Source organism: Anopheles darlingi, chromosome 3 (genome assembly GCF_943734745.1).
Source record: "Anopheles darlingi chromosome 3, idAnoDarlMG_H_01, whole genome shotgun sequence".
Taxonomy (NCBI): domain Eukaryota; kingdom Metazoa; phylum Arthropoda; class Insecta; order Diptera; family Culicidae; genus Anopheles; species Anopheles darlingi.
The window spans coordinates 57855862-57880392 of NC_064875.1; the positions used below are offsets into that span (position 1 = coordinate 57855862).

General features: G+C 47.4%; 3 protein-coding genes and 1 long non-coding RNA gene across 13 annotated transcripts; 3 read left to right on the forward strand and 1 right to left on the reverse strand.

Annotated features, from left to right (window-relative positions):
* Nucleotides 1-103: 103 nt before the first annotated feature.
* Nucleotides 104-8004, forward strand: LOC125957622 (akirin). 7 transcript variants are annotated; one of them, XM_049690464.1, is made up of 5 exons: nucleotides 104-203; nucleotides 1686-2153; nucleotides 3347-3546; nucleotides 3812-3968; nucleotides 4069-8004. In XM_049690464.1, the coding sequence occupies exons 2-5, from the start codon at nucleotides 1907-1909 to the stop codon at nucleotides 4077-4079; spliced, it is 615 nt and encodes a 204-aa protein (XP_049546421.1). In that variant the 5' UTR covers nucleotides 104-203; nucleotides 1686-1906; the 3' UTR covers nucleotides 4080-8004. The 7 variants fall into 7 exon arrangements, with proteins under 7 accessions (XP_049546421.1, XP_049546423.1, XP_049546418.1 ...); XM_049690466.1 differs by having other exon boundaries at nucleotides 125-203; nucleotides 1718-2153; XM_049690461.1 differs by having other exon boundaries at nucleotides 129-301.
* A 250-nt stretch (nucleotides 8005-8254) lies between these two features.
* LOC125957607 (uncharacterized) lies at nucleotides 8255-21785 on the forward strand. Of its 3 annotated transcripts, none has more exons than XM_049690438.1 (7): nucleotides 9320-10157; nucleotides 15075-15930; nucleotides 16031-16202; nucleotides 18051-18187; nucleotides 18264-18461; nucleotides 18543-19097; nucleotides 19182-21785. In XM_049690438.1, the coding sequence occupies exons 2-7, from the start codon at nucleotides 15727-15729 to the stop codon at nucleotides 19446-19448; spliced, it is 1533 nt and encodes a 510-aa protein (XP_049546395.1). In that variant the 5' UTR covers nucleotides 9320-10157; nucleotides 15075-15726; the 3' UTR covers nucleotides 19449-21785. The 3 variants fall into 3 exon arrangements, with proteins under 3 accessions (XP_049546397.1, XP_049546395.1, XP_049546396.1); XM_049690439.1 differs by having other exon boundaries at nucleotides 16034-16202; XM_049690440.1 differs by lacking the exons at nucleotides 9320-10157; nucleotides 15075-15930; nucleotides 16031-16202 and adding exons at nucleotides 8255-9020; nucleotides 9099-9301.
* Nucleotides 13625-14952, reverse strand: LOC125957628 (uncharacterized). 2 transcript variants are annotated; one of them, XR_007469239.1, is made up of 4 exons: nucleotides 14853-14952; nucleotides 14590-14736; nucleotides 14308-14487; nucleotides 13625-14250 (listed from the first exon to the last, which is right to left on the reverse strand). It is a non-coding gene; the product is annotated as an uncharacterized LOC125957628 (long non-coding RNA). The 2 variants fall into 2 exon arrangements; XR_007469238.1 differs by having other exon boundaries at nucleotides 14590-14952.
* Nucleotides 21786-21975: 190 nt separating the features above from the next.
* Nucleotides 21976-24486, forward strand: LOC125957610 (2-amino-3-ketobutyrate coenzyme A ligase, mitochondrial). Its single transcript, XM_049690446.1, has 4 exons — nucleotides 21976-22492; nucleotides 22572-22708; nucleotides 23190-23395; nucleotides 23467-24486. The coding sequence occupies exons 2-4, from the start codon at nucleotides 22651-22653 to the stop codon at nucleotides 24484-24486; spliced, it is 1284 nt and encodes a 427-aa protein (XP_049546403.1). The 5' UTR covers nucleotides 21976-22492; nucleotides 22572-22650.
* Nucleotides 24487-24531: the final 45 nt, after the last annotated feature.

Sequence of the window (24531 nt, forward strand, 5' to 3'; positions counted from 1 at the left end):
TTACCGAGGTTTCTAGATCGCGTGGCGCACGCCGAGCTGAAGCAGGCCTCATAAACGGGCACAGTGTGCTGCTCGAATTACTGCTCGAGATTTGGTGTGTGCGTGTGTGTGCGTGCGTGCGTGGTGGCTGGTGAACCTGGTGGTGGCCCATTTTTGCTCCGAGAAGCGTTTCTCCTGTTTTGCGTTCGTACAAACAAACAACGGTAATCTTTGTGGTCGCCATTTTACGCCCTGGTGGTGCTGTGGCCACGAGTTTCGGTCCCTCATTTGCAACATCTAATTCCGTTTCCTGGTTTTGCTGGTGAGAAGAAAAAAGGAGCGCCGCCATTAATCTCGTCGGCCATATTTCCAAGTCCGTGTCAGCAGGAATTTCGAAACGCTTTTTAATGCGACGGTGCGTAATGAGAATCAGGAAAAAGGGGTAGCACCGTTAAAACGACAAAGTGCACAGCATCGTAACCGCGTGCGCTACATGACGAGAGAAAAGGTGGATGCCGTCATTCGGAAAAAATGTGATAGAATCGGAAAGAAGTTTATAGCCTTCAGACGGTTGGCAGCGCAGCAGTGCAGGTTTTCTTCCATTTCCGTTTCTTTCTTCGCCGTTTTCTCGAGGGGAGGCCCGAAGGTTTCGTGCTCCGTGACTGTACATCTCGGTTCCGTGATCCAAAGCGATCGTAAAGGTTTTGTGCGTGCGTGCGTGCATTGTGAGTCTTTGTCGTGTTTCTTTTTCCTGCTTCGAAGTTAATTTCACCGTAATTAATGCACAGTTCGCGAAGCTGCCCAGTTATTCGAGGATTTTTTCTCTCTCCACTATCGCTATGATTATGAACGCTCACGCATGAAAGCCAGCTCCGTGGCGTAGATTTTCTCGACGAATAAAAAAAAACGCAGTTCTTCTTGTTCCGCAGTTCGAGCGAACGAAGCGAAAATTCAATTCCGACGTGTTGCTGCCTGCTGCTGCAAGAGAAAAAGGGGATGGTCGACGGGACGGCTGCCGTTTCTTCGTAGGAACACGATGACGGTGAACGGAAGAAGGCAGAAAAAAGGAAATGGCGTAGATAACTTTAATGTTCCTGCAGGCGACCGCTCCGTGCTGTGTCCAGCTGCGACAGCAGGACTCGCGGTCTTACTCTCTCCCTCGCTCTCTCTTTCTCTCTATCGCGGAACCATCGAGGAGCGTGATCCTTGCACTGCAGCCATCAGCAGCATTCGTCGTCAAGGAGCAGCAGCAGAGCAACCGTTGAAACCGTGTGAAACCATCTGAAACGCCACCTTCAGACCGAGGGGATCAGAGTGCATCCGAGTTGCAGGCAGCAATGTGCAGCTGGTAACCGAAGGACATCTTTCAACATTTGCCAGCAGTGTCGCAAAATCCTCCTTTTCCACATTTTATAGTGGTTCCGTGAGTGCTGTGGAACGTATGGAATGAGTTTATTAAACCTGGTGGCAAATTATATGTTGGCTCTTGTGCAAAACCACCAGTATATATGCCAGCATTGTTCTATAGACTCCCGCAGTGAAATCGAATGTTCACAAGTGGAATACAGACTGAGCTGTTTGGTGTACTGGAAGTTATTTTGCACAGCATACAATACTTTTTCTATTTTACAATTTTGAGTGAAAAACGAGTTTTTGTGTTTGTAGTACTGCATTCATGTTTTAATGATTTTTCTTATTAATCACAGTTTTATTCTTCTATCATCGGTCTCAAAAATAGTGAATCAGTGAATTAGTAACCATCGTTCAAGCAAAAGTGTGTCAAAAATCGCAGTGTGCCTGGTGCAGAGTGCAGCCGCAAGTAATTTCGCGTTAGATACGAGAGGTTCAAAGACTGAAGGCGACAGTTTTCTGAGTAGTTCTCATCCGTGCAATCTGGTGTAGCACCGTATTCGCCAACAGTTGCATCATGGCGTGCGCCACATTAAAGCGTTCCCTTGACTGGGAAAGCTTAAACCAGCGGCCAACGAAGCGTCGCAGGTGCCACCCATTCGGCAGCAGTCCCAGCAGTCAAGGCTCGTCGATGTCCGCGTCCTCGTCTCCCTCGTCCTCATCCGCCAGCTCAGCGGCGGCAGTGGCCGCGGCCGCCTCTCGACGCGTCATGGAACCGAAACCGTCACCCTTCGCCGAAGCCACCTGTTCCAAGCTTACTCCAGGTATGAAAGGTATCAAGAGAAATTCCCTTCTTTAAAAGGAAGAACCTGCCTTTTAGCCCAAGGGTTCCGATCGATCCCAAAAGCTAAATGTATACTAATCCACATGTACGTATATATTGGAACGAAAAATGAGGTTCACGTGTGTGTGGACCAACAAATTGGTACACCATCATTATCCTGCTGCTGCATTTTTATTTTCTTCCTTTATGCACCTTCACTCTGATCCGCAAGATCCTGGTCATTAGCGCATTCGACCGACAATTCAAATGATGTGAAGCAAAAGGTTTTGTACATCTTGTTTTTTCTAATTCCGTTCAGAGAGAACGCACATAAACGTAAAACTCAGTTTGCCAAGACTAGCGGTAACGTATCTAGTGGCAATCGTTCGATGGGGTTTCCCATCGAACTTGCTTCTTCTGAATCCGACCACAGCTTAAAGGCGAGAGCCTAATGGGTAGCTCGTACACGGAGTATCCTCTCTACTTTAAACGCTCTGAGAAAAGGGTCGCAACAGCGCACTTCTCGTCTGGCAGGCTCGTCCTTGCCTTACCACCTGGTGTTGCGTCCTGTCTGTCTGCGCATCCCTACACGAACCATTCAACGACGACGATGACGACGATGACCCCCTGGTGATCTCGTGGTTCGCGTGTATTTGTGAGTCAAGCATGAACCATCACATGCATGAGATATCCTTTAACAGCCAGCATTTTATATACGATGGGCGCTGTGGTATTCACCCAGGCCCGATGGCGTAATAATTACGGAAGAGAAAATGCATTTGTTAAATTAATGTAACAAATATCGAATTATTGTATCAACTTATTGGTAGCAGATGCACAGTTGATACGTTTTGGATTTTTTAAAAGCGTAGTGAGTAACAGCCTACGCCCAAACTGGTACCATCGTATTAGTACTTTACGTTGCACTAGGAAATGCAACTGCACCACGTGGAAGTCCCACGAACACTTGCAGCGCGTTCAAATGGTTGGTACCTATGTCTTGTCAATGAGAAAAGAAATAGCATAGAAGTAGGTGTTATTTCCAGTATTAATTCATGAAGAGGAAAGGATATGCAATGATCCATAAAGGATATTCGCTAATTGATTCATTTATTTAAAAAAAAAATCGCGATCCAGCGATAAACTAGCGATGAATGTAATTCATAATTAACGTTTGGTTCGTTCTGATTTCAGAAAAAATGGCACAAAATATAACTGAAGAAATCAAAAGACTGCACCGCAGAAAGCAACTCACCTTCAACAGCCACAACGTCGAGCGCATGCAAGATTCCGAATCCAGCGGATCTGAGATGGGTCCTGACAGTCCCCGCCGGCCCGATAGCCCACCGAGCATGGTGAAAAACCCCGAGAAAGCTCTATTCACGTTCAAGCAGGTACAACTTCCAGCTGGGTTGAATACCCATAGCATCCCATAGCATCTTAGTTCCGTGCCCTCCTCCGACCTAATCCTTGGCTTAATAGTGCGCAGCTGGCCCGCTGGTCATCTTACCTGAATCTACGTGGAAACTTCATACAATCTCTTGCCAGCAAGAAGATCGTTATCCATGCCATCTATTCGTACAGGATCACGATTCTTATCGAACGTTCCTTTTTGAATTGTTTTTTTTTTTATTACCTCATCTCATTCTATTCCGTAAGGTACAAATGATATGCGAGCGTATGTTGAAAGAACGAGAGGATGCCTTGCGGGAACAATACGATGCCGTGCTGACTACGAAACTAGCCGAACAATATGATGCATTTGTGAAGTTCACATATGACCAAATACAGAGACGTTACGAAGCAGCGCCAAGTTGTAAGTATAGCCACGTATCAATCATCTCGCGATACTCACCCACGCACGTCTGCGTTTCATGCGTACATGCCGCTCACATCTCTTTTCCTTTATCTTGCAGACCTCTCCTAATCAGGGAATCTTTTTGCCAGCACTAAGAAGACAGGCTACGGTGGGGGAGCAGAGCACTCACGTAAAATATTGGAGCAGAAAAAAACATAAATTGATATCGAAAGATTGCGCAGAAGTAGCTTCAAAAATAGGAACAAGAATAAGATGGCGGAAAAGAGGTCCCCATAGGATTCAGATAGGAGAAGTAAATTTAAGGTAACAGCACACACAGGCCACACCAGAGAAAGCACAGCCTACAACAATGTGTGGCAATCGTAAGAATGGTATGGATTGAGCAGCCTTGTGCACCATCGACGTATAGGAAAAATCAGCAACTCACAGCCAAAAAACCGCAACTACATACGCAGACGGATCGTAAGGATCGTAGAAAATCTCTTCGAACAATTCGTTTGCTTCTTCCAAAACCATCTGCAATCAACGCCCTTCTAAAAAACATAATCATCGTCGTGACGCTGCTGCTGCAAGCACAATCCAGAAGGACTGTAGTGTGCGGAATTGGAAATGGTTTATCTTAAGTGACATTTGTTGCTTTACTTCTCTCTGTCTCTATATCGCTTCCTTCGAGAATCATCAGCAAATGGAGAGACACTGTTGTGTCGTTTCGCGGCATATTAATTAGACTTCTTTTTTTTTGTTTCGCGATTCACTTGTCCAATTTGACCTTAGCTAGCAGAGTTTGCGGCAGGGAGCGATAGTGAGTTCCAAAAGACAGCAAATCGTATATGAATATTTCCATTGTTCTTCACTGAACTGAAATCTAAATTCGGATTAGTTTATAAAATGTGGCAGCAGCAACATGTACGAAAGACGAAAGATACCAACAGCTGTATGGGGTTCCCGTTTGTTGTCAATAAGTTTCGATTTGTTTAGATAGCCCGTAAGTTAGAACCTTCTTCCCTTCGTGTTTTGGGTTGCGACGATTCGCGCCGTAGTGCACTCTGGTGAGTGATTAGAATTTGTTTTATTTTGTTTTTGCCCGGTACCGATGGCGTTAGTTTCATTCTTCATATTTGTTTCGTTACTTTCCTTCTAGTTCCAATTTCCGCTACCCTTTGTTCCGTTTAATATTTTGCTGTTTTCCGCCAACGTTAATACCCTGTTTGCGTTCATAGCACTGAACTTGCCTCGAGCGAAAAAAAAATTGAAATTGAGGAATTCTTTGATAAAGGTTTAGGGTGGGCGAACATAAGCCTTACACGTCATACCGTAACCGTATCTTTCGATCTGGTGAAAAAGGGGGAGATGGATCAGGATTGCAATCGTAGTTAAACTAAGTTACGCCGTATTCTAAGGAAAATACACAACACGTACTAGTAGGAACAGGACTCATTTGATATAATAAGCTAGCACAGAAGCCAACGATTATTTATATGACTTCTTGTGTAGCTTATGTGCATTAGCAGTCGTGGAGTAGAAGGAATCTACTTTCCAGTCAGTGTGGCTCGACCTCTCTGTTTTTTTGTTGGCTTTTCGGATGTAGAAACACGCAGACGTGTCTTGTGTTTGTGCGAGCACAGCGAAAATAGATGGATTTTTTTTGCATTTCATTATCCCATTCAACAAGTCGTTTTTTTCATTTTTACGTTTTATTTCACCTGAAAAAAACTTTCGTAAAATCTGGAAGAACCCCAAAAATTGATTGTCGTTGAATGTGCATTATTTGCGTACAAAAATGGTTCACTATTAGCGAGAAGCATGAAGTTTCGAATCCGCCAAAGGGAATTCCGGAGAACGAGCAGCAAGACCCACAAAGGAAATCGATCGATTCGATAGAGAAAAGCAAATGCAAGGGAAAAGACCTAAGTGACGTAGGCGACGTAGAATATGTACACAAGACCAGCAAGGGGGCGACAAAATCCGTTCTATTCAATAAGTCGTTTATACACAAAAGCTATATGTTTTATACGAAAAACAAAAAAAAAGAAACAAGAAACGAGTGATTGGAGATGGAGAGAAGGTTTCTCGAGTGTAAGAATGTTTCTGTTGCCTCGAATCTGGCTCGTGTAAAGAACTAGTAGCGGGAAAGTTCAACACTGGTAAGGCATAGCAATGATGCCTTTCACGGGGCCAGCAAGAATGGAATCGTAAGGGACATAGTGATGGTTTAATCGGTACAAACGCAATAGAAAATCCCCACATTGTGAAATGTAAAACTCTCCTTCCGGCTAGCAAAACAACCAAACCAAGCAAAAATACACGGCGCAAGGGCGAACATTGGGTGAAATTGTACGCTATTACTATTATTAATATCGCTAATTACTGCTACAATTACTACTACTAATACTATTACAACTATTACTATGACTACCTTGCCGCTAGAAGAGACCTTCTTAGTCGCATTATTTGTTCTCTGGTACAGAAAGGTGGTAGGGCCGGGGAATATTCGGTTTCCTCGAACGGAAATTACCTTTGTGCTGAGTTTTTTGCAACATTCTCGCGAGACATTGCTTTCTAACACCATATACGCGACCATAGAGTACACTCCCCTTGTTGCGCAAATTATGGAAAAAACCTATTAGATCAAAACCATTGACAGCGTACAGAGGCACCATCTTTTCTCGCCGAAAAAGATAGAGGGGATCACGCAAAAGTTAGACGGAAGGAAACAGGATAACACCACACATACAAAACAATAGATTTAATAGGCACAAAAAAAGGACCAGAATACGATCGTGTTTTCGGCGCTGTGTTCAATTGGCCGGTAAATGGATTTGCTTGTGGAATGCATGGTTCGGTGGGTGTTTGAAAGATATATCAAAGATGTAGGCATAACCGAGACGTAATCAGCTCTTAGTGTTGCTCTAGTGTTGCCATAATTAGTAGTATACCAACGTACAACCACCAATGACCGCTCGAAACGTTGCTGTCCTTACCATATTGTCGATTCGTTTAACTTTCCAGTGTCTGAAGCGGCTAGGACTGCGTATGTCTGCATTCTAGCCTAGCCAACCTTTCTTTTTCAATTCCTTATCGAATCACTTTCTCCATTTAACTTTCCGTACATTTCTGGAGCCTTCGTAGATTGTAATAAGGGAATGAGTGCGCGAGCGAGCGAGCGAGCAGGAAAACAGAAAACCGAAAATGCAATCAATATGCCACTCTACTGAAGAGGCGGCCACAGACGATCTCTCCTCAATCGGTGATTATCGATCACAGAGCCACAAGAGCACACAAAAGTGTAGTGCGGGTGTAGCACAAGTAATGGCAGAAAGGGTTCTATCGAATAAAGCGACCATCTTCCGACGCTTCGGAATAGCGATATGGATAGTGCAGGGGTGCACCTTAAGATGACAGTCGCGATGGAATCCATTCTTTTCCCTCTGTTTCTCCCTACCAATAAGCAGCCGTGGGACGAGGGCGATGGCCCCGATGAAATCGGAATTTGAGATAAAAACTAATCATTTACTCGCAGTTGGTGAACAGAGAGCGAAACAGGCAGAAGGGCGACGCGGTGTAGTGTGTAAGTGAAAGGATATGCTGCGTAACATTACTTCTAGGTTACTAATGCTGTGTGTTGCGTATAGGGTATCAGGAGAAACAAAAGGAAACACCGATCGGGTTGAGGTGAAATGGGCTTAAGGATCTAGACGGGCGAACGTGCGTTGCTGCCTGGGAGATGAAGGGGAGGCAAAACTAGGTCACTAATCGCAGCAGCAAAACTATATAACAATATACATGATTAGAATATACAACATGTAAGCTAAAGTAAACCGCAGAAAAGAAACAACACACCATGAGTAAAGCAAAGCAGACAAAGCACTGAAGAAAACCTGAAATTTGCTGAAAGAGAGAACGAGAAATGAAGTGTGGTAAAATTTGTACTTGTTTAATTTTCTTCTTATCCGTGAAACCATATGATGACCAACCAACTGTTTGGCGTTGAACAGAATGTACAAATTACTTCGTGTGGATCAATTTAGGGACGCTCTTTTTCCGCAGCTCTCAATCTTTCCCTTTACTCCTAAACATAGGCTGGATGTTTCTTGAGATGTTACCAATTCTTTTCCTAGGATTTTTGTGGGACCCTTGGAGTCCCGCGAATGAATCTTTGCGATGTGTATGTCGATTTTGAAAAATCCGTATTTGTATGATTTCTGTTTCGATTGGTCAAAAACTTTCGCAGGATGTTATTGAAAGGATCAGGCTTCACGGAACAAGGTGAAAATTTAAAATGTGCTCCATCTGATCCATCCATCAATGTTTCCAATTTTGATTTTGACCTTTTTGGCTCCATAGTGATCTGCTCGAGATGGAAAAACTCGAGCACTATTTTTCTGCTCGGTGCAAATTCCGCTTAAGCACACCAATATTTTTTGTTTTGTTCGCCTTTTTCTTGCTGGCTTTTTGTGATCGTCCTTTTTGTAAAAATTATCGCCGTCGCAATAGAAATACGAAAATAAGTGAATCCTGGAATCAACTGTTCCGCTCCGGTGTTTCGACGTTACATAAAATAAGGCACAAACTCGAGTATCTTGAAGTCACTCGGTGGGACATCCAGAACGACGGAGTAGAACACCCGCAGGCGGTCCCGACCACGATGTCCTTCGGCTTATGACGGTGGCCAGTTCTGTCGCTTCCTTTTCTTTATAACTGGGCGCCCGACTTGGCCCCATCTGTCCTGCTCAGTGTCCTTTACCTTGCCTTCCAACACTAAGCCATCTCCACCGTGGATGTGCGTGGTGCCAAGTACTGTGATAAGGTGTTGCATTATCTTGTCTAGGATTAGCTTGACGACGGTGCTGCTAGCCGGCTCTACCGGTGTGCCGCCTTATCGTGCTTCCATAGCAAATGTATTCCGGCCATGAATAGCAATACGTCGAAGATGAACGGGAACCAGAAGAACGAATCGTTCAAGCTTTTGCAGCTGTCCGAGGACTCGAAGAGCCTCTCCGATCTCGAGCTGCCGGAAGTGTTATCACAGCGAAAACGGAAAGTGCGTAGGTAAGTGTTCGGGAATCGTGGGGAATTCCATTGCACCATCTGGCCAATCCACCTCTAAACTGTTTCCTATATTTTTAGAAAAACGCGTGCCCGCACATCATCCTACCGGGGAGACGAAGAGAGCGTCAGTGGAATGACCGGTCGAGGAAACCAGATGGATTGCCGCAACTTCAGCATCTGGCTGGCGGTCGCCATGACCGTACTGTGGCTGTTCATCATTTCCTACGTTACCTCCGTCATCCACGGGGAGAACCGCCGTCTAGAACTTGCGCTCCAGAAAGGTAGGTCGAACGGTTCTTTTTATCTCGTGGGTTTCTTTTAATGCTCGTGAGCCGAATAAGCACCTAGATAGCACCTTCCATCTGAATCAGTGCACTAACATTCGAGGGATCCCAAATTTCAATTCCGAACGTGAACTAAAACGATCATCGCATAACGAATGCCAGAATGCTGGTGGAAATGCCGGGGAAATGCCATCACCACCGACATCATCGATCCGGTTGCTACGGCTTTCTGCGGTCGTCATGGCCCGCACTTCTCCGCATCTCAGCCAGCTCACGTCCTTCTCATCTGTGGCATCTTCAGTGTGTCTTGCTTTGTTTTTCCCGCGAATATTTCCCATCTTCTTCGTTGCTAAATTGCGCGAGAGCACAAAACTGTCGCAATGCCTGAACGCACGTTTTACTCTCAGTAAGAGTAAGAGGGATATAGCAGTGAGCAGAACTGGTGGAAAACCTCGCTCCAAACATCCTTGACGCGGTGAGAAAATTCCCGAGCGAGTTTTCTCCTGCCATGCCAGAGATACGCTCCTCCAGAGCAGCAGGACAGAACCTCTTGCACTCACTCGTGCGCAGTGGTTCCACCACCTCCCTTTCGGCAACACCTTTTCTGGCGTCCACGCACTTGGGTGTTCTCACTTACTCGCTCTCACTGAGCGCGGGCGGAAAATTTCCCTTGGAAAACTCAACCGACGTATGCGCGCACCCCACAGTGTGTGCTTGAGTTCGGAAGCGATCTGTAGTTGCGCTTGCGGGCTTCTTTTGCGTCAATCGCGCGGTACCTGTATCCCATTTGGTTCGATTTCCCTGAAAGTTCCCTTCGTTCATTGGGAGCTGAAGGACAACGGCCTTTCGCGATGTAAGCTGACTGAAACATGGAATAATCAAGTGAAAACTAGGAGACCAGTTAGGAACAGCAGGGCAGGACACCGAGGCTCCAGGCGTTTTAAAATCGTTGGTTGCCCCCGGTTACCGTCGTGGCACCTGTGTGCTGCCTGTGTCTACTGCTTGTGTGATTCCCGAAGGATATGACAAATTTCCGTTTCCCGTTGGAATCCGATGGATTGTCCTCTGCCCAATCGGTCCGAATGGTGGTGAATGGTGCAGGAAGTGGCGGTGAAAATTGATTACTTCACGGTGCTCGTGGGTGTATCGTGTGTGTCAGGCTAATCGTGGCAGTGGATGAGGGCCCATTAAGTATAAGGAGGCATAACGAGCGTGCATTTCCGCGCGCTTGTGTATGTATGTGTGTGTGTGTGTCTGTGAGTGGAGAGGCCAGTGTGTTTCGAAATGCCCGCAGTATAAGGCAGTAAAACCCGGAATGAGAGCCATCACAGTACGCCATCGAGCGTACGATAATAACAGCGGAACAATAAGCAAAACGCCGAAAGCATCGTCCGCCGCTTACGCCCCGCAAACGGCCAGGAGAGTCCTTGAGCAAACAGAAAACCGAAAAAAGAGGAAAATCATCCAGGATCATTATATTTTCATCGACATCCTGCCGCACTATTATACTCACTTCCTTTCTCGTGTTTTCCACAATGGAAGGCGGCCCCCTCCCCAATCCACCGAATGGCGTTCACGACGAGTGAGCCCGCCACACAGGAGTAGGAACAGGAGGAACGCATTTTATGAGCATCTCCACATTCTCTTTACCGCTGGGCCATTGAGGTTGTTCGTCCTTGTGGGGCAAGCTTTTGCTTGGTATCCTTCAGAAAGCTAGCCAGCTATCCGACCGGAGCTCGTCGACCATACGGCGTTGCGTTCTTGTCTCTTTCCGACTCATGCTCACGCTGTCGACGCGGTGTCCCCTTCATCGAGCGCTGAATGCTCGAGCACGCATAATGTTCTCTCATCCTTTTGCGGTTGTAATCCTGCGAATTTTCCTAAACAGCCTCGGCGCAAGAGCGAGAGACCGTACCAGCGACAGCAGCAGCAGCAGCAGCGCGTCCTTTGCGAGAGCAAGAATGGAGCATCGTGTCCGCGAAAAGCGCGCACAACACGGCACCCTCCTCTCGACGTAACACTAATATCTGCGATGAGGTTGTACTTTTGTTTCGGCGTGGTGAATGAAATTCTTTAGATTGCCGCGAGCCTAGACTCTGATGGTCGTGTTGATTAATTATCAGTGTTGGATGCAGAAGGGTAGATGCGAGAATACAGCCTTTGCCAGCATCGAGCCGCCAAACCATTACTGGTATTAATCTGTGTGTTCTATTGTGTCCCTGCAGCATCTAAGATTGTAGTCTTTTGCGTCCACGCACGCGTGTGTATGACCTCGCCACGTTATCACCGTTCAGTGCGTCCCTAATGCACTCCCCCAGGGGCCCTATTGAGGGAGAGCTCAAGCCTACTGCCAGCCCACTTTGCTGTAACATGAGTGTGGTTCTTCCTTACGACAGCACGCCATACGATCATAGCAAGCGGGTAGTAAAATGGTAAAGAAAATGTTCGAAATCTTCTCGAAGGACACGCTTGCTACGACACGAGCGATGTGTGTCAGGATATGGACATTCCTTTGAATGACAGCATACCATTGGCATCGGTGGCAGTATGCTCTTCTCTATTCCGTTCGCATTCCATGCCATTCCATACCATTCCATACCATTCCAGACGATAGTATCAGGTGCCCCCGAGCAGTACAGCATATGTAACCGAGAGAAGGCGAGAAATGATGCTTCCCGGATCGGAAGAAGACCTTGAAACGTGCCTGGTTATGGAGAAAAGCGAATTGTCTAGGGGCAAGTGAGAACCGAACCCTTGGTGATGGCCGTCTGCCAGACGGAAGCAAATATTGTTTGCAAATTGATTTGGAGATTATTCTGAATTATGCAGCCCCTTCCGGAGGTGATGACGGCGATAGGCGACGGTGGCCGTACATGACCCCAAACAGTCGATTCTCCTGGATACGTAGCGGCGTGGTGGATAGAGGCGCGTATGTTTGGGTGTTGTTGATTGTGCCATTTGGTTTTTGTGGTTTTGGTCGCGTTGATACGGGGCTGATGATTTGCTGATGAAGCGAAACAGCAACACTGGCACTAGCAGCAGCAGCGTGGCCTGTGGTTTCACGGCAAATGAGACCAGCATCGGCGAATGGTCCATAAGTATGAATAATTGTATGTACCTTTTTCCGATGTCGCTTTATGCTACGGATCAGCAATTATTTTCTGATTCGTGTTGTTATGCCTTTGTTATCAAGCATACAATATGTGTGCCACTTGTTTTAAACAATGTGTCTTACATGTTAGGCACTTCAATCACGTTTTATCAAACGTTTTGATTTGGATTAAAAGTAAGGACAGGAATGATGCTCCTTCTTCGCCAGTTGATACTCCTGTGTTATCACATTCTACAAGATACCAATACAAATGACGCACCATAACACACTGTAAGTGTTGTAAGTGTGATAAAGTACCTTGGTTAGTCATGCTTTTCCTTTTGACTACCACAACCAAGGGAGTCAAAACCATTAAATTCTTTAGTAGCAGCAAGCAGGTAATGCTGGAATCTGCTTCTCCTTTAAACCACCTTGTTAGTGGAAGGTACCGATCGACGTTTCTTTTGGAGGATTATGTGGCCGGTGTTTCCCTCGGTCCGTAATGAATTTCCATTAAGACTCGAAATCCACTTTGCGGCAACGCTCCGAGGGAAAACCTTTACCCTTGAACTTTATATCACTTCCGGCACCGGCTACTAAGATGATCAGAGGTGGCCCACAAGAAACGCTAAACTACTTAAACGCAATAGCCATGCTCCGGATATCAGCAGCACTAAAACGAAGCACATCCATCTTCAAACCAAGCTAGCTAGCACGCCACCACGTGGCTCGGCATTTGGGCGGCAGGACATCAATCGAAACGAAGCTTCATGCTGGCAAATGTAGCATTTCGCGCGCCCGCTCGTCCGGTCGCCCACCTGGCCATAAATCCTTTGCTATGATTCCGGCACACGAATAAATGGCAGTCAGGATCGGGCATACAACCACCTCACGGTCCACAGGGGAGAGCGAGGAGACACCTTGTCAAAGTGGTCATGCCACACGCTCTGCAACAATAATCGGGCACCGTTCGCTGGGGTTGACATTTGAATTTAGATGTGGTTTTTCGAGTGGTTTCATGCTTCCACCATCATACCACCGGGCCTCTGTGTGCCTTTAGGACACCGCGTACACAGTAGCACACCGGCGAGAATAGCCAGCTAGGTGATAGTGTTGCTTACCTTCTCGCCTCCTTCTCCTTCTCCTTCTCCATTTGCATAATTCTAATTTCATTTCCTTTGGATGGACATTCATACCACAACAGAGCGAGATAGAAAGAGAGAGACAGGGAGACGAGGGCCCATGGGGACTTTGTGTGTATACGGAGTCGGCCGCCACGGACGGTGACGCGCGTGATATCCTTTAACACGCTCTGCAATACACTGCTGCTGACGCCAGCAATACCGTAGCAAGAGAAATAGCAATTTATTTACGAGAACATCCCGAACTCCTGGTGTGTGCCGTGCGCAACTGGGCAACCGCTTTTGGAAAAGGTTGCCAAAAAGGAAAACTGAAAGACAAAACTGCCCCGGGACCCCCAGATATTTGTTATTTTATCCGCATCGTCTAACACGTGTGTGTGAGTGTTACTTCCGGGGCCTTTCCAGGTTCTTCCAGGGATTCCCGTAAACCCTTTGAACCTTCCCCAAATCAGCCACCCACAGTTGGCGAGGAGATTAGACCGATTAGTACACGTCGGGTGCAGCGCATCGTTGGTCCGTTAATCGCTCACTTCCGATCCGCAGCCACGTAGCATTAGTAGATCCACTGTGTTTTTGGGGTGTTTGTTGGAAACACTATAAAACGTTTGCTCACACCCGCCAAATAAACGTGACCTTGACATGGTGATCCATTAGTTGCGGGGGCAATCGTGCTTTGGCGCTCGTGATTGTCGTTCCAGGGTGGCTAATGGGATCTAGGAAAGGGAAAAACTGTTACCTTTTATTCGATAAAGCAACACACATTAGCATACCGGAGGATGGCGGATAAATTGTATTAAGGCACGGTTCCGTCCCGGAAGGACTCTGGACTCTCTGGCCTTTTCCGTTATCCGGGCGTCGTAACTTATACGAATATTGAAATCCCCCGTGGTGGTCGTGGTCAAAGAATGCTCTGCCTTCCGTGGTGTGCATTTCGGGATGAAGAATGGTCTCTGGAAAAGGGAAGAGCTTTATTGATTTCCTCGGCTACGGGAGTACAAAAAGAACGCAAAAACTTTTCCAAGCCGTACGAAATTTTCCTTGGGAAAACTCACTTGAATGCAGTTGGGATTTGTCCTACTTGTCTCTTCGTGTTGTCTGCTCTAACTGCCATCGTATATTCCGATTCTATGCAGCAAAGATTTGGTTACAAAGAGACTTTGTTGGCTGGCAATGCGCGGACTCGCAGTGTGAAAATTGTCCTTAAACAAACGGAAGAACGCACATGGAAAACATCACATGGAGCGTGTTTGCCTGGGACGGTAAATTCAATTTGCCAGCGATCGAGAATTTTCGTCTCCTGGGATGCTGTGTTTACCGTTGCCTGCTGGGAGGAGCCAGAATAGGATTTACATTTCACGAATATCGCGTGCAAATTTGTTGCGCGTGTAGCGATTTGGGAGCAATGATGGTTACATGGCAGTGTTAGAGTGTCGCTTTTGAAATCATTAAATCAAGAATAAATCGCTAGCATTTAGATGCCCTAGACATTGTTCAGGTGATTCACTGTTTGCTCGTTTTATCGTAAACCCATTCCTAGTTATCAACAAACATTTCACTGCGGCGCTGTGTTTCAACAAGTTTTACAGTGTACTAAAAAGTGTTCTAAAATCCAAGTGCCCTACGAGCCAAAAGTGTGAAGTTTGGGGGTTTTAGTGAAGGGTAATGCGATTCGAGCTGGGACGATAGCGCCCCCGAAGCGGTTGGCTCACGTCCGTAGTACCGGTTGGCTGTACGAGCGCTTCTGTCCCGTGCCGATAGTGCACACGGAAGCCACGGATCTGCGGGTGCACGCCGGTTGGCCAACGCGGGCAGCCATCGGTCGCCACGGCAAGCATCGACGCGTCAACGGTGACGAGAACGCGGAGCAGGAAGCGGAAGAGATCGCGCTCAGCGAAGACGATCACGCGAAAGAAGAAGAGGAGGAAGAAGCGGACGAGGACGACGGTGACGAAGACGACGATTACGCCGAGCACTACGGTGAGCTATCGGAACTTCGACCAACCGGCATCATTCGGAGTGCACGAACGTCGCATCGACCGGTGGCCACCTACCATCACCATCTGCCGCACTACGACGATCCGCCCGCATATAACCATCATCATCACCACCACAACCACCAAGCGCTCCATCATCATCAGCAGTCGCCGGTTCACTATCGAGTGACGTTCGACGAACCACCACAGCTTGAGATGGAATCGGTGGGGCACCATGTGGCCGTACCGATGCGGGTTGGCGGGAAGAAGATGCGCAAACGGCGCGAACTGGACGCACTCGTTGCCCATTCGCTAGCGAAAGGATCGAAAGGCAGTGGTCGGCATATCGCCAGCAATGGAGTCGCTTCGCACGATCAGCTCCTATCGAATTCGACCGACGAGCAGGAAGACTACTCATGGGTCTGTAGTACCGCCATCGACAGCTACCGTAGCCGACCTTCAGCAGTCTATCAATGGTTCCTATTTTCTTCTTTCCTTCCTATACTGGCCACTGATACAGCAGCCAAAAGTGCGCACACAGTCCCGGTGCCGATCGAAACGGTTCTCCTGTCTGCGTACGTGCGGTCCACTCCTGTTCGTGTCCTGCATCTTCATCTCGCTTGGCTTCATGTACTGGCTGTACTTCGATATCCGGCAGCAGATATCACAGTACCGTATTCGCATCGAGCAAGGTGTGTGTTTTTTCAATGTCCCTGGGATAGGCTGATCCATTGGCTAATCAATCAATACTACGCAAATACTCCCGAGACTGATTGTCGCCTAACGTCTGCTGCTGCAGCGTCCAACTGAACAATCAATAGTCGCAGCTTATGTGCTTTAAATTAATCGAATGTTTGATGACTCCGTGTAAGGGGGCACTCTCTTATCATCCAAAGACAGCCAGCAACTGGCGAGGACACAGATCGGAGCTCCATAAAACATTTTATCGATCTAGAAACATTGAATTCATTCAGCCAAGCAAAAAGGGTTCCTTTTTTGATGTAGCAACCTTGCGCTTTGGCGCATCTTCATCCTATCGTCCCTACCGAGAAAGGGGGTTTCAGAAAAGTTGGTTGCCACCGCAGTCCGAACTCTCGTTCGTCCCTGCTAAGACCACAAACCAATGAACAAAGTCCTTCGGAGTTCGGATTTTGCAAAATTTGGTTTTCTTGCTCAATAAGATCAATAGCGTGCACCAAACCGAGCGAAACCGAACCTTATTTGCGTAACATGACCGTTTGTGTCTTGGAAAGGACCCAGAATTTGTTTTTATTTACTTTATTCCTTGTCCTCGTCACATGGCTTGAGATGTCCCTTGTTCCTAATGGACACTTTTGATGTTCCACCCATGCGCCGAGTGGAGTGATAAGCTAAAACACGATAAACGTTGTCTAGCGAGGATGGGTCTAGTAGTTTTATTATTACCTTTTTTCAATCACGTTCAAGCGAAAGTTAATTAATTAATACCAAAGACGCACAGCTGGCTGCAGACCAACTTTGAACTGGATTTCATCCATCATAGTCATGTTGCGGAACCGTAAATCATCTTGTGCTAGTCTGGCCACCGCCTTACATGGCAATTTGGCGAGGCGAAACTAAAAAAAGGAACCCTTCGGGGTCCGCAACATTTATCAAATGTCTCGAGACGGGACGAATGAGTTTCTGCCAGAAGCAAAGGGATCCACTAGAGAAGGACGCAACGCCAAAGACGAACAAGTCCTTTCGGCCTGGCATGGGAAACAATCTTTTCATTTTAAAACGTTCTGCGTTTAAGGTGATGGTGTTGGTGTGCTTTCGAAGAAAGACAAACGTGGCACTCGGACACGCGGCCATAAATTGCCTGCATTACTTCCTCCGCGAGCGAGGGTCATCAGGGTCGAAACGGGAATAGACCACATCAAACGATTCAAAGCCACCGCGCTCGAGGCAAAACGAGCGAAAGCTATCCCCATAAATCTTCCTTTTTGTGCGATGATGGACGCCTCCGAAAGCACCGGCGAGTACAGGAGGTCCGCGGTGGGCTTAGCTACGCCGTACGCTAACGCGTTATTTAGTTAGAACCGATTATCCTTTCAATTACCGGCCCGCCGGCCGGTAACAGAGAGCATGGGCAATTAAAAGCAGGGAAAAGCACTAAGCTACACCGGCCTAACATGGTCTGGGATGGTTGCCACCACACCGAAACCACAAGCCACAAAGTCGTCCTAGGTGCGCGCGGAAGTGCCCCTTGGGTAGGCTTGTTTAGTTGACCATATTCCCTGTCCTTTTTTCGGGGTGGAGGAGAGAAGGTGCTATCTATTTTAGGATTAGTTCGGCTAGTTCGGCCGGGGTAGGGCAGCAGCAATTGAAGGTGGCCAAATTTATGATCTGCTTGCCGTGGTGCTTGTTTTTGCCCTACCCGGGGGGTCAGTTTGGGTCATTTGGGCTGGGATAATTAACGAAATTAATTCCGGTTCTCTTCCATTATTATCTTTCTCTTCTCTGCTTCTTCTCGACTGGACACATATCTAATGGCATCGGATGGTCTTCGGTTTTTGCAGTGTCTGCCACTAGTCAAAATGTACCGGAAGCTTTACAGAAGTGGCACGAGACGTCCAAGAATCTGGAGCAAAACCAAACCGCACTCAATGGGAAATTGCGCGATATGCAGCAGAGGCTAACCAGCTTCCATGAGGATGTAAGTATGCAGTTAATCTGCTATAGGTAAAGGTTGTCTTTCTATGATGTATCTCTTCGTGTCCTTTCTCTTCTAGTTGAAACAATTCCGTGAAGTGTTGGAGAAGAAAAAGGAAAACTCCCAAGAGACACAGTTCAATCGCCTAACGGCGAATGTCGCCGATTTGGGTTCGAACATTGGCGAGTCGAAATCACGCATCACCGTACTCGAAACGCAGATCTCAACCATCCAGGATGATCAGAAGCAGCTGAACAAAACGCTTAATGATATACAGGTGAGTGTGCTACTTTTCGTGCCACACGCTGGATGTTTGCACGCGTATTCAATAACGATATCCTGTGTGTCACCTTTTTAGAATCTATTCGGTCGACTGCAGAACACTTCAGCCGGTTCCGGTATCATCGGTGGCAGTGGAGCCCAGGATCTAGAGAAAACGATTGCCGATCTACGTGAACAGCTCACGGGCCGGTTGGACAAACTGGCGGAGAATGTCACGGGAGAGCTGCAGACCCTGCGACAGAAAAATCTCTGGCTGGTGGCGGATCTGGCGAACCATACGAAGCGTATTGAGCAACTAATTGATAACACGGTCAACATCTCATCGGAGGTGTCATCGATCGAATCGGTTTGGCTCGATATTCGTAACAACATGAGCGGTCTCGAGGCAGATCGGAAGACGATCAACGATCAGCTGGCCGCCCTGGCCAACGTAACAACCGGTCTCCACGGAACGATCGCGAAGGTACAGGAAGAGTGCCAACAGTATCACAGCAAGCTGGACGGGGTCAACGGTAAGCTCGGTGCGCTTCAGGATCAAATACAGCAGCTCCAGGAATCGAAACAAGCGATGCATCGGCCACCGATAGTACAGGAGCAGGAGCAGCAGCGGTTGGTTAACGCTACACATCAGGTAAGTGATTGAGACAGGGAAGCGCCATTTGCGTTAAATCGTTCAATCTATAACGATGGTTCTGTTGCTTTGCTGATGGTGAAGGAAAACATGCCAGCCGCATTGTCGAAGATATTCGAAGATCAGCCACCGATTGCCGAAGCGGAGAGGATATCGGTGGCCATCAAACCGAACGATGCTCCTAGTAGCACTACGGTTGATCCAGTTCATCCATTGACGGGAACCTCGGTAATGCAACCGGTCACAACAGCGAAACCAACCGGTACAATCGAAGTCAAAGCAGCAGAAGTAGCTTCTGGAGGGGCACCGATGAGCAAAAAAGGGGCCGCAATGTTCGATTCCGCGATGTAAACTAGGAAGACCGATAGGAGATGTGGCCAGGGCTGGCTGAATGAAATGGGAGAATGGAAAACCAAAGTTTTTAAATAATTCAATTGACATTAAGTGAGCTGGAATGCTACTGCAGTAAGGCGAGATATTTGAATGAAGCAAGAGTAAGGAGTAGTCTCTAGGGGAACAGAAGAGTTTTGAAACAAAAGAAGCTGAATAGAAAAAGGAAATTCATGACCATGCCCCTTGGAAGATAACACGGAGCTGCAGCTATACGATGAGGGGGGTTGCGTGGGCGCTAATGATAAAAAGCAATGTGTGGCGCGTTGAAGAAAACATTAACCGAAATAGAAAACAAACCCCGAATAGTTGAAAACAATGGAATGAATTCAGTCAATCAAAAAATACAGATAGATTAGCCAGCCAATTTGCCAGCAGAAAAAAGGCGCCAGCGACAGCGCATTTCTGAAGCGACGGATGAGTTATCAATTATTATCGAACACAGAACATCGAACAAGAATATGGCAGAAAACACTAGTAAACTTTCCAAAAAAACATTATTAAACACTTTGCAAACCTCCCGTAACCGTAACGTAGCTGTTGCGCGCACTTTATGAAACTACACAGAACAGAGAACCCCTGACACCGGTGCGGTCTGCACTGTAGTAGTGAGACAGATGTAGGAACACTAGAAACTAAGAAGATAGAAGCGCGATCAATTTGATTCAATCCTCCCCCTCGCTCGTTATGATGAGAACGTATGCCAAACCAAACACAGGAGAACATGGAAGCATAGTAAGATGATCCCGCTCCCCTTTTAGTACCTTTCTCGGTTTTGTAATTTAACTCAGTCCATCACAGGCATCAACGGAATGACTGGCACTGATAAGGAGTGATTCGACAAAGTAAAGATGAGCAACAGGAAGGTATCGATCGATGGTGATCGCGCAGAAGAACAGGTAGCTATTACTATTTACTGATATTTAGAGAGGGAGAGAAAGAGCGCGAGAGAGTGAAAGATGGGCCCCGAAGGACCCCGAGGGACGCGACGAGGGATGGAACTCAACACAATTTTTAGAAACGCACCAGCATTATCCCTTCACGAGGATAGAGAGATATACAGATATATGTATGTGTATAGATTTGAATATATTTTAGAGGCAACGAGTCAAAAGCCCCCACACGAGGCAGAGATCATCATGCTAGGACAAGCAGGACACCTATTACGCTCACACATCACACATACCTACACGGACGGTCGGCGGTCGTCGTCTAAGTCATGCTTCTTTAAAGACTTGTCCATTAGCTCTGTTCTCTGTCCCTGTCCCCTTGGGATCGGAATGGTTGGTAACACTGAGTGCGTTTCAAGTGATAAGTAACACAGGTACACAAGAAAGTCGTCCGTGAACGTCCTCGGTTGATGAGGAACCGTCACAGGAGGTTGTTTGTTTTAATTTAAGTGTCCAGTAGACAGGGATTTCATTTTGATCGTTAGGAACCTGCCTTCGGTTTTGCCAAGAGGAAGTATCGTTTACTATATTGGGGTCCGAGGAACCTGGGTCAGCTCCCGCTATTAGGTTAAGGCTGTTTAGTTCTAGTGTTTGCGCTCGCTCGCTTATTTTTGCGCTCTCCAGATTGATTGTTGGGTTGTTAACGAGATGGTGACGACGACGAAAAGAGTTAAGCACAGGGCTTAGACATTAAGCAATCACACGGTCGCTCGATCACATCAATGGCAAAAAGCGTAAATCACATTCATACAGCACCACGATCTCGATTCTCGGTAGCAGAAGCAAAATTGCCCACGTTCTAGCGCTGCCACTACACTGCGCCGGTACTATTGTTTGTGAGAGAGCAGGTTGTACTTATCATTTTAGTTTTTTTTTAACTTTTATATTTGAATTATTTTAGCATTATGGTTATATACAAGCGATACCGAACAACGCGAGCGCCGCAGTGCCGTGTGGTTTTTCCTTTTGCCTTTTTCCATATTTGTTACGTTTAGCTACTAGAGGTTCTTGGCTATCAGGTTATGCTCATTCGCTCTTTACACACACGCTCTGCCACCTTATACCCACTCGTTGATTGCTTTTTAGCAAGAAAAGAAGAAAAACACAAAACCGTGTGGAGCGGATCTCAAGAATCACGTTTTTTTCCCCCCGGTAGAGACCAACAAATACGTATAGTAACACGAGAGATCGATGCTGCTCGGTGGCACAGGTAGGACGATGAGATTCCAGCAACATCAAATTCTGATTGCGTCCTTCCCTCCTTCCCCAAAATAAATCCTTTCGAATTAAAAGCAAACCTGGCATTGTTTTTGCATTGCTTTTTCCAATAAAATTTATTAATATCACACATCATTATACGAGCTAAGCCAATGTTAAGAATGGATCCTTGTTTGTTAATTAAACCAGTACACCCACCTGGTTCTACTAAGCTGGCATCGATTGATCAAACAACATCGATGCAACGCACTGTCTACTGGTGGGGGCCTGTCTTGTGAAAGTGTGTTTGTGCAGCCGCATATCCAATCCTAAGATCCACTTTTTGCATTCTCCTCAATCTCTTTCTCTCTCTTTCTCTCAGTTGAGGTCTTATTCTCTCCCAAACTTTATTCCATTAAACCGCAACAACCTGCTTGGCAACGGTTGCCACCGAACAACCGACCAGCAACGTGTGATCTCCAACGGAAAACGTACGTCGCGTTACGCGGCCGCTCCCAAACCGACGCATGACGATAGATGCTCTCTCTCGCAAGTTAGGTGATCCTGCTGCCCTTTTGCATCCACCCCTGGTCCACTATCCTAAACAACATTGTTAGCAGACCCCCCCTCCCCCCTCCTTTTTGCTCTCGCTCTGCATTGGGGGGCTGGACATTCGATGCTAAAGTGGTCACCGTGAACGGATCACGCCATAGTGTGCTTGTGGCGGTTGAACGATTCTCGCGTGTGCTGCCGGTACCGGTGCGTCTCCATCTCCACTCCTAAATTGATCCAATTTCGCTGGTCTAATCAAAAGAAATTACCGCGTGCCGGTCGATCAGTGGCGTGGAATTCATTTTGGTCAGTACAAACTTGCTCTTCGGAACGGTATAAGCTCGCATTCGGTTTCGATTCATCGTCAGCTCATTTGCATTTACAGCAATTAGGAAGAAACACTTGTCACACTTCCAACGCACGTCGTCGTCGTCGTTGTCGTGGTCATCACTGCCTTAAACCAGATGGCAACGGTGCAGCAGTTTACGCGCAGCTTGTTGCAACACTGCAACAATGTTCGAGGTAAGACCGGGGAGAATTGCATTTCGCACACGGAGAACGAGTGGAACAGGTTTTGCCTGTGTCCATCACACATGGGGTACTCACTTCATTTGGCCACATTCCAAATTGGTCGATGGACACCGCGATGAGTCGCGATTGGATAACTTGGAAGCAATAGAAGCCATAAAATGATATCTCTGTATGCGGATGGTTCTCTTCGCAGTTTTTTTTTCTGCGTCGCGTAATGCGAAATGGCGCCGGTCAGCGGTCAGCGATCAGCGATTCTATTTTAAGTCAATTTCCCTACCCCAATCCATCAGTCTGTCTGCGGTTGTAGCGCGTGTCCGATATATTCGGTTGGGAATGATTGACATTCTGGTGCTAGTGACGCCAATACATCCTCGAGTCCTCAAGGACACACCAAGCGTGCGTCAGCTGACGTCGGTCATTGCAATTGGGAGGAGCAATTGTAACGTGTCTATCTTTATCCATCCCGCCATAGGTCCACTTGTGTTCTACAGTACCGCCAGTACGGCCGGTAACCAGAAGTTGCGACAAATCATCCAGGAACAGCTCGATGGTATCCGGGAGGCCGGTACGTACAAGAGCGAGCGCATCATTACCACACCCCAGGCCACGGCGATCGGTGTTGAGGGCAGCACGGGAAAGATCCTCAACTTTTGCGCCAACAACTACCTCGGACTTTCGGTAACTAGCTATCCGTCCAGAGGGTATAGATCATCTTACTTACGCTTGATATCGGTGTGCTCCCCAAACAGGCAAACAGTGATGTGATTAACTATGGTAAGAAGGCCCTGGATGAGTATGGGGCCGGTCTCAGCTCGGTCCGGTTCATCTGCGGTACGCAGGACATCCACAAGCAGCTGGAGAACAAGCTGACGGCATTCCATGAGCGGGAGGATACGATCCTGTACGCGTCCTGCTTCGACGCTAATGCTGGCATATTCGAGGCCGTCCTTACACCCGAAGATGCCGTCTTCTCAGATGAGCTTAATCATGCCTCCATCATTGACGGTATTCGGTTGTGTAAGGCCAAGAAGGCTCGCTATCTGCACCGCAACATGGCGGATCTGGAGGAGAAATTACGGACGACGGATGCCCGAGTCAAGATGATCGTAACCGATGGCGTGTTCTCGATGGACGGTAATGTGGCACCATTGCCGGAGATTTTCGAACTAGCCGATCGTTACGGTGCGATCACGTTCGTGGATGATTGCCATGCGACCGGTTTCTTCGGACCGACCGGACGTGGTACGGAGGAGTTCTACGGTATGCTTGGCCGGTGCGATATCATCAACTCGACTCTGGGGAAAGCACTCGGTGGTGCGGCCGGTGGCTACACGACGGGTCCCCGGGAATTGATCGATCTTTTACGGCAACGATCGCGGCCTTATCTCTTCTCGAACTCACTGCCACCGCCGGTTGTCGCGAGTGCGTACAAGGTGCTCGACATGCTGATGGCTTCCAGTGCGCTAACGGCCAAGGTGCAGAGTAATACGCGCCGATTCCGGGAAGCGATGACGAAGGCTGGCTTTACGATCTCCGGCATGGATCATCCGATCAGCCCGGTCATGCTGGGCGATGCACGGCTCGCGTCTACCTTTGCCGATGAGATGCTGAAGCGGGGTATTTACGTGATCGGGTTTAGCTATCCCGTTGTACCGAAGGGTAAGGCCCGCATCCGGGTACAACTGTCGGCCGCTCATTCGGAGGAGGAAATCGATCGAGCCGTTGCTGCCTTTATCGAAGTAGGCAAACAGCTCGGTGTGGTTGCGTGAGTCACTAGGGTTACTCAGAAGCCAGAAGCCTACCACGATCGGTAG